The sequence below is a fragment of the Haliotis rufescens genome, unplaced genomic scaffold, assembly GCF_023055435.1.
Source record: "Haliotis rufescens isolate VD_foot unplaced genomic scaffold, xgHalRufe1.0.p SCAF_7, whole genome shotgun sequence".
NCBI lineage: Eukaryota > Metazoa > Mollusca > Gastropoda > Lepetellida > Haliotidae > Haliotis > Haliotis rufescens.
This window is the reverse complement of record NW_025964361.1, coordinates 12,340,133-12,350,225: the sequence shown is the minus strand read 5'-3', so window position 1 is coordinate 12,350,225 and position 10,093 is coordinate 12,340,133. Positions and strand designations below refer to the sequence as shown.

General features: G+C 44.5%; 1 protein-coding gene across 1 annotated transcript; it reads left to right on the top strand.

Moving 5' to 3' along the window:
• Window positions 1-5,989, top strand: LOC125376144. The gene is made up of 2 exons (XM_048387950.1): window positions 1-767; window positions 826-5,989. Exons 1-2 carry the CDS (start codon window positions 308-310, stop codon window positions 1,650-1,652), a joined length of 1,287 nt encoding a protein of 428 aa, XP_048243907.1. The 5' UTR covers window positions 1-307; the 3' UTR covers window positions 1,653-5,989.
• Window positions 5,990-10,093: the final 4,104 nt, after the last annotated feature.

The following is a 10,093-nucleotide window of genomic DNA, read 5'->3' as shown; positions in this document are numbered from 1 at the left end:
TTAAGTTTATTACTAACTAATAAAATGCATTATTTTGGTAATCTTACATTATTCCAATTCAAGGGGCCTTCTCCCCCTGTTTTTGTGGTCCAGGGTCAAAGGGAAGCTACTCTTCCTGGTTTAATAGTGCAAGGCACATTATTAGTGTATTATTCAGTCTTTGCTCTTCACATGCACTAAACAAAGGGAAGTAATCCATGTTTCAGCTGAATTTAGTTGCTACATCCTCTTTTCATTCACACAACCACACCGGTAACACGCTTTTTATTTCCACACGAAAGTTTTGTCAATTTTGCTGGGAAGAGAGATGTCGGGTCGCCGGAGAAGCAAGCGGAAGGGTAGTACAACAAGCAGGCAGTTGTCGCAAGCAAGGGGGTCTGCTCAGAGGCGTCGAGGGTCGCAGAAAGTTGCTCCACACAATGCGACGTCTGATAGTGCTGTTCTTAGAGACGGGGAAAATGGCGACAGCAGCATGGCCGAAGCAGAGGTCCACGTGGTCCCAGAGGCTATCGACGTGGTCCCAGAGGCTATCGACGAGATAACGCCTGTTACCACTACTCCTTCAGGAGGTGAGTCGGTGCAAATTGGTTTTTATCCGAACAATACATATACCCCATCAGTTAACTCACAAATGTATTCTCCCGGAATTTCAAATCATGTCCCTCAATCCCAGTGTCATAACAATGCACCTAGCGTGGTTAGTAACCCAAATCATGTCCCTCAATCCCAGTGTCATAACAATGCTCCTAGCATGGTTAGTAACCCAAATCATGTCCCTCAATCCCAGTGTCATAACAATGCTCCTAGCATGGTTAGTAACCATATTTGCTCCTCCTAATTCGCAAGGCATTCCCATGTTTCAAAATGTTGACATGTTAAATATGCCACCACCTACAACAACACAAAGTGTGGATGATAACCTGGGTTGTAATGTCCCTGTCAACATTAAAAACAAAATATGGAATGGTGAGTACATCAATTTCGCACTATTGCTTAAACCAGACAGAGATTTGATGGATTATATGACAACTTCGGCAGTATTCATCAGTACAGATGGACAGCTGGAGTTGAGGCCCAAGTCTCAAGGCAAGAGAATTGAGAACATTTTTGATTGGACAACGGCTTTCACAACTTACATGAGTATTTATGTCCAGCGCAGGATGGACATGGTTCAAGGTTTACTGAAACACATGAATACTGTCCGTTTAGCAGCGTCTCGTCATACTGGTTTGGGATGGAGAACCTATGATGAACAATATCGTCTTCGCCAGGCTCGTGACCAGTCTCTACCATGGGGAAAATTGAATGTGGAATTGTGGATGTTGTTTGTACAGACACCTTACCATCAACAGGTCAGTTCTGGGTTTTCTGGATTTCAAAAACGACACGTCAGCACATTTCAGGGAAAATTACAACGACCGGCAAACAACACATGTAACAACTTCAATCAGAGCAAGTGCTTTAGACAAAAGTGCAAGTACCGACACAGCTGTTCTGCATGTGGAAGTGATGCCCATCCAGCCTGCAGATGTACATCAGCCAGCACTCCTTCCAGAGTTATACAAGCTCGGTCGAACACCAGTCAAGACACAAGTGCTGGAACGTATGGCAAAGCATTTTCCGGATCAGGCTCAAGCTCAGTTTCTCGTTAATGGTTTCAAATATGGCTTCAAGCTAGGATGTGATGGTCCAGTGGTAGGTGCTATGGCAAGAAATCTCAAATCTGTGGAAAATAATCAGTTTATGTCACACTTAAAAATCCAAAAAGAGTTGGACTTGGGTAGAATAGCAGGCCCATTTGACTTCCCTCCTCTACCAAATTTTAAGGTTTCACCGCTCGGATTGGTCCCTAAGAGCACTCAAGGAGATTATAGGTTAATACACCACCTATCTTTTCCAGAAGGTCAGAGCGTAAATGATTTTATTGATGAAAGTTTGTCTTCAGTTCAGTACACTACATTTGACCAGGCAGTTCAAATGGTTCAGCAGCTAGGGCAGGGAGCTTTACTGGCTAAAGCCGATGTAAAGAGTGCTTTTCGCTTAATGCCTATCTGGCCAGGAGACTTTAGGTTATTAGGTTTTACTTTGGAAAACAAATTTTACTTTGACAAATGTTTACCAATGGGTTGTTCAGCAAGTTGCTCTTTGTTTGAAAGATTTTCAACCTTTATTGAATGGGCTTCAGCACGAAGATTCAGCAATGGAAAAAGCATGCATTACCTTGACGACTTCCTTTTTGGGGGTGAAAAAGCTACAAACCACTGCCAAGTCGTTCTGGATTCATTCATTTCGGTATGTGCTGATCTTGGTGTACCAATAGCTACAGAGAAGACAGTGGGGCCAACAACAAAGCTAACATTTTTAGGCTTGGAACTAGATTCAGTCAACATGTGTGTGCGTGTGCCGGAGGAGAAGCTCTCTTATTCGTTAGATGCTATAGACCAATTTTTGGCACGTTCAAAGGTTAGATTAAAGGAAATGCAGTCTTTACTTGGTTTACTTAATTTCCTGTGCAACGCAGTTCCATCAGGCAGATGTTTCCTCCGACGAATGATTAATGCAACATGTGGTAGGAAGCCTCACCACCACATAAGATTGACAAAGGACATGAAGAGTGACCTAAGAGTTTGGCAGAGATTTTTGAAGGAGTTCAATGGAGTTTCCATAATGAGATCAAGGTTTTGGGCTTCAAATGCTGATCTGGATTTTTATACTGACAGTGCTGGTGGACAAGGCAAAGGTTTTGGTATTTATTTTGCCGGACGATGGACCTGTGGACCTTGGCCGAATCATTGGGTACAGCAGGGTTTGATGACGAATATTACCTTCCTTGAGTATTTTCCCATTGTAGTTGCAGTTGCGATATGGGGTCCTGAGTTACTCGGGAAAAAGGTCACATTCCATTCTGACAACCAGGCCGTAGTCGAGATCATTAACAAGATGACCTCAAGATCAGATCCAGTTATGTGTTTGGTTAGGCACCTTGTCTTGTGTTGTTTGGAGTCGAATATCACAATTAGAGGTGAGTACATTGAGGGGAAAAAGAATGTTCTTGCTGATGCACTTTCACGTTTTCAGTTAGAGAAATTCAGGCAGCTGGCTCCAGATGCAGATTTGGCGGCTACTCTTATACCAGACACAGTTTGGAAGATTGTGGAAGAGAAGTAAACCGATTACTAGTGGTGGCTATTTCACACAATATGAGGAAGGCTTACCAGGGAGCACTGACCAGCTTTTCACGCTTTCGACAACAGTTCAACTTTCCTTATCTTTGGCCGGTTCCATCAGGACAACTTACAACATATATTGCATTTTTGTCCCTGAAAGGTTTGGCCCACTCTACACAGTGTCAGCACCTTTCAGCAATAAGCTACCAACATAAGCTCCCAGGATTGCATGATACCACAAGCAATTTTATCATCCGAAAGATGCTGGAAGGCTCCAAACGACTCAAGGGTCATAGGGACGGCAGGGCTCCAATCATGTATTCCATATTGATTAAGATGCCTCAAGCTCTTAATGCTCTTTGCATTTCTCCCTATGAAGCTATTTTGTTTACAAGTGCATTTTTTCTGGCCTTTTTCGGTTTCATGAGAGTTGGCGAGTTGGTTTACACTGACCATCTTCATTTGGAACGGCCTCTTAGGATTTCAGATGTCACAGTCCAGAGGACATTTTTAGAAGTAACCGTGAGATCGTCGAAGACAGATCAGTTAGCAAGGGGTTGCACACTCCACATCCAAGGTAATGCAAGTGAAATGTGCCCACTAAAAGCAATGAAGCAATACCTTGCACTTCGTCCAGTGGGTTCAGTTTTTCTGTTTTGCCATAGGAACTGTCAACCTTTAACAAGATACCAGTTTGCAGCTATGGTTTCCAAATGCATCAGATATATGGGACTCGACCCATGTAAGTTCAAATCACACTCGTTCCGCATTGGAGCAGCCACTACTGCCGCAGACATGGGCGTGTCATCGGAGACAATACAGATGTGGGGTCGATGGAAGTCTAAGGCGTACTCAACTTACATTAGACTCTAAACTTTGAATTCACAATCAATGACTTCAGGTAATTTGCTATTTATAAATAATTATTATTATTCCAGATGTATGGATAATAGGCTCATCATTCATTTATTGGGCCCATCGTCAGTCGTTGAGGTTGAAACTGGGAAACAACCTGGGACTGGCTTACCTAGGGTTACGTTTTTACTGGTTTGGAAAGCGGGGGATGAAGTGGTCAGAACTTGTGCAAGTCGTCCAGACACAATTAGGCCGTCTACCCCCCCCAAGTCTTATACTCTTGCATTTGGGATCAAATGACCTTGTTGACCAGAATATTGGTTCCCTCGTTTGCCATGTTACTGATGACATCTACTACCTGGCTCAACTGCTTCCAAGTACAGTTCTTGTTTGGTCAGAAGTGCTACCAAGGTTATACTGGCATGGAGCTGTCAACCCAAAGGCGATAGAAAGGGCTCGACGTCGACTGAACCGAGCTGGGGTCAAAGCAGTGTTGCATTGGGGGGGGCGCTGTATTTATCACAAGCTTACCATGTCTGAAACAGGACTTTTCCGCCATGATGGCGTACATCTTTCTGAAGTCGGAAATGCATTGTTTGTAAACACTTTACAAGAGGCTTTTCAGCACTTCATGGCAGATACTGAAGTACAAAGTAAGGTATTTTTGGCTAATTAATCTCTTGCACCATAACAGTAATCACAGTACAAGTATTGGAGGAGTTGTGTATAGACACATCTCGTGGCGGAACACTTTTGGGCTGGGAGTTGTGATTTTGGTGTTTTTGGGGTCTTTGAGGCGTACCCTCTAGGCTCTATTGTATAATGGTGGTTGTAGAGCCTACAGCAGACCCCCTATGCGCTTTTCCCTGGGGGGTCCCATCATTTGGCTCTGTATGGATTACCCTCGGAGCCGCGTTTGCTGTTCTGTCCGGGCACCTTCGGGTTGACAGTCAGCCGTGTTTAGCGTTTCCCAGCCCGGAGTGTTCTCCAGTCCTTGTACTTTTCTGTATATAAACCTGTGGCCTTACATCCAACTCAAGTCTTTGTGTTTTGTTTTGTTTTCTTGCAATGGTGCAGCATCTACTTCTGCAAAAGCATTATCCTAAAATAATTAAGTTTATTACTAACTAATAAAATGCATTATTTTGGTAATCTTACATTATTCCAATTCAAGGGGCCTTCTCCCCCTGTTTTTGTGGTCCAGGGTCAAAGGGAAGCTACTCTTCCTGGTTTAATAGTGCAAGGCACATTATTAGTGTATTATTCAGTCTTTGCTCTTCACATGCACTAAACAAAGGGAAGTAATCCATGTTTCAGCTGAATTTAGTTGCTACATCCTCTTTTCATTCACACAACCACACCGGTAACACGCTTTTTCCCTCCCATCCCACCCATTATTTCTCATTTCAAACATATATCTGTATAACAATTCCTCAGTTGATAGTTAATCTTATTTCATGTATTTGTATGCTTCATGTATCAGGAACATGTTCTGCTGCTTGTTTTCCTTTATATTGTAGTTGTTGACAAGTTAATATATGCGAGGCAAGAGCTGTCCTGGTACAAACGTGTCGAACAAGTCACAGGTTTGTATATGCACAACAGGTGGGATGATCCTGGACTGGCACATTCTACACATTACATCGCACGACAATTGGTTTGTATGCGTAGCGGAACACTTTTGGGCTGGGAGTTGTGATTTTGGTGTTTTTGGGGTCTTTGAGGCGTACCCTCTAGGCTCTATTGTATAATGGTGGTTGTAGAGCCTACAGCAGACCCCCTATGCGCTTTTCCCTGGGGGGTCCCATCATTTGGCTCTGTATGGATTACCCTCGGAGCCGCGTTTGCTGTTCTGTCCGGGCACCTTCGGGTTGACAGTCAGCCGTGTTTAGCGTTTCCCAGCCCGGAGTGTTCTCCAGTCCTTGTACTTTTCTGTATATAAACCTGTGGCCTTACATCCAACTCAAGTCTTTGTGTTTTGTTTTGTTTTCTTGCAATGGTGCAGCATCTACTTCTGCAAAAGCATTATCCTAAAATAATGGAGACAAAAACCAGTGGTTGATGCGATTTAGCAGCTGTCGTTCCCTAGAGCAATCTTTGCATACGACTGTCGTAACTGTATCTTAATATAGAATTAAAAAACTGGGAACCATACTTGGATTATAAGATACTATTACTCAATGTCATCAAAATCAGATCTCAGTTCTGGCTACCGGTAAACACATCTTAGCGGTAGCAAGAACTCAGATCTGATTTTAATGAGATTGTTGTTACCCTGAATCAGTAGAGTTAAAGATGGTCAAGATTAAAGATTATCAACACTCGTGCATGGTTTTCATTGCTCTCGTAGTTATTGTCCAAGAGTGTACGTTTTGCACTCGGATGGTAGCTCAGGGGGATGACGGAAAACGAAAACAAAACTCATGGGTGAGATTTGGACGACATCCGCCATATTTAGAGTTGATGTGGAATATCGGTCGAAAAGATACAAGTAATGGCAATCACGTGACAGAACGCACACCGGGACCGAGTGGCCAATATGTCCACGGTGCGGAGGCCCGTTCTGTCACCAAAACACAGCAGGAGCAGAGACCCGTTCTGTCACTAAAACACAGCAGGAGCGGAGACCCGTTCTGTCACTAAAACACAGCAGGTGTGGAGACCCGTTCTGTCACTAAAACACAGCAGGTGCGGAGACACGTTCTGTCACTAAAACACAGCAGGAGCAGAGACCCGTTCTGTCACTAAAACACAGCAGGTGTGGAGACCCGTTCTGTCACTAAAACACAGCAGGTGCGGAGACACGTTCTGTCACTAAAACACAGCAGGAGCGGAGACCCGTTCTGTCACTAAAACACAGCAGGAGCGGAGACCCGTTCTGTCACTAAAACACAGCAGGAGCGGAGACCCGTTCTGTCACTAAAACACAGCAGGCGCGGAGACTCGTTCTGTCACTAAAACACAGCAGGAGCGGAGACCCGTTCTGTCACTAAAACACAGCAGGAGCGGAGACCCGTTCTGTCACTAAAACACAGCAGGAGCGGAGACCCGTTCTGTCACTAAAACACAGCAGGTGCTGAGACCCGTTCTGTCACTAAAACACAGCAAGAGCGGAGACCCGTTCTGTCACTAAAACACAGCAGGAGCGGAGACCCGTTCTGTCACTAAAACACAGCAGGAGCGGAGACCCGTTCTGTCACTAAAACACAGCAAGAGCGGAGACCCGTTCTGTCACTAAAACACAGCAGGAGCGGAGACCCGTTCTGTCACTAAAACACAGCAGGAGCGGAGACCCGTTCTGTCACTAAAACACAGCAGGAGCGGAGACCCGTTCTGTCACTAAAACACAGCAGGAGCGGAGACTCGTTCTGTCACTAAGCACAGCAGGAGGGGAGACCCGTTCTGTCACTAAAACACAGCAGGAGCGGAGACCCGTTCTGTCACTAAAACACATCAGAAGCGGAGACCCGTTCTGTCACTAAAACACAGCAGGAGCGGAGACCCGTTCTGTCACTAAAACACAGCAGGAAGTCGGACCGCGATTCTACGTCCTCGACATAATCGTTGGAGAGACTAGACGTTCAATCCGTCCGCTTCCATCGCTGACCTGGGCCCTCTCTCTGATTGACCATGTCCATGGTTTTGTAGATAGAGGTGTTACGTAAAGTGGTGCAACGTCAGTGACCCGCGTCATGAACATTCTTAGATCCGGCGACGTCAGGAGATGTAAATTGACATTTATAGATAGCGATGGGGATTAAGGGTTCTGCCGGAGGGGGCTTATATTTGTTTGTTTGTTTGTTGTTTAACGCCACACTCAGCAATATTCCAGTTATATGACGGCGGTATGTAAATAATCGAGTCTAGACCAGACAATCCAATGATTGACATTATGAGCATCGATCCACGCAATTGGGATACGATCACATGCGTCAACAAAGTCAGCGAGCCTGACCACCCGATCCCGTTAGTCGCCTTTTACGACAAGCATTGTCGCCTTTTTATGGCAAATATGGGTTGCTAAAGACAAAATTCTAACCCGGATCTTCACGGGTCTCCAATGTGACTACCGCCCTCTACCGCCACGGACGACAAACCATACAGCAACTGCCATAGCACAGAGCTGATGCTGATCTTGTGCGCAGATTACTGAGACACGGAATTCTGGGTGAGTCATGCCAGACGATGTTAAAACATGGTGTTTGTTGTTACCCTGCCAGGCGCTCGACATTAATGGGATAAAACAAAACTGGTCGGCTCGGAGTCCGTATACTGTGTCTAAATAGCGTACCTATGTTAAATTGCAGCGTTGAATATCCGTTGGCTAGCACCATAAAACCGGAGTAAGACCAGCAGCCACACACACACTTGCATGCAATTCGTTATGTAAATGAAATAACCTTGAACGCGACTAATGTACTTCAGTGTATAGACTTTGTAATCGTAGATGATTTACGCAAAGTGTGCACGCCGGTGTTTACGTTTATAACATACAGAAGTCAATTCTTATTAAAAGAAACCACAGCAATAACTTCACGGATTGCATTTTTTTCATAAACACACAAAACACTAAAGACAACATGACGAAGTCAGTGACATCGTTCAGCACAATCATGCAACAATCTCCGCCCTTCCTATTTTCAGCCGATCAGTAAACAGTACTCATTAGTGGGCGTGGAAAATATTTGCTTGGTTCACCAATTAAATGCCACGGATTCGCATGCATTCGCTCGTTCGAAGACCCGGATTCCATTCCCCACATGGGTACAATGTGTGAAGCTAATTTCTGGTGTCCTCCGCTGTGATATTGCTGGAATATTGCTAAAAGCGGCCTAAAACCATACTCACTCACTCATAGTATCGATCAACATTATGAGTCGTATTATGACTCGTCAGCAAGGTCGGTAATAAATAAATTAAGAATCCATTCTATTTGTGGGCTGCATTAGTATGTACTGTTGCATTGCATTGAATGTTTATTTATTAGAAAAAATACACTATTAAGATGTAATTGTTTCATTCAAAGCTAAAACACAATATATCAGTTCCGTTCAATACCCGGTCTGCCATGGCGCTTAAACAAGGTGCAAGTTGTTGAACTTTGTGAATGAAGGGAGACAACCCCATTCAACCAGTTCGCCCACGGCATATCTTAAGGGGCGTATCATTTGATATCAGGGAGGCGGGGTTGGGGTTAGTTGGTTTGCTAGAGTCATTTTGTTTATTTCTTCATTTTCTGGGATAACATATTTTATTTATGTCACATGTCAAATTCAACCAATAGAAACAATGTTAAACTTTACTCACAACTGCGAGAGGAATGTACTTTTCAATTATTAAGATTGGGGATGATGAACATAAATAACGTAACTTTTAATGTAAACTGACGAACAAGAGACTCGTTATAACATTGAAATATGGACGCGTCGGTTTCAATCCCGAATATTGTTACAAAAGGTTTGAGAATCAATCGCCCAAATACACCAAAAACAATTTGCGGAGTAAACATGCTACTGTACCCAGATCAGTAGAAATTGAGTTTGAAATGAAAAAGATGCTGCAGATGCAGCAAGCTAACCAAGAAACTTACGGGCAGAAAAGGAATGAGGTACCGTTCATTCACCGTTAGGCAGTGACAAACGCTGGACAGAGAGAGTGAGTGAGTTGGGTTTAACGCCGCTTTTAACAGTATTCCAGTTATATCACGGCGTGTCAGCTTAATGTGGGAGGAAAGCCCGAAGTGATGCAGGTCTCAGACGTTAACCACTTCGGTGGAAACACAATCAGGGCGAACCGGGATTCGAACCCACAATCATAGATTTCTGGCGTGCCAAAGGGACGCAACTCTGCACAGCGCATCGCGTCGCCTCAGACGACTGGGCCACCCGTGCCCCCTGGACAGAGAGAACAAGCTGTTGGTATGATACGTCGCAAGGATTTTTGGCTTTTGGCTGTAGCCGTATGACAGTCACCAGGCTCATGGCCCGTTAGAGGCAGACTGGGCGGAGGACAGACAGGCAGAGTGGGTGGCAGGGCTCCTGTCACCACCCCATGGGTGACCGCTACTTACG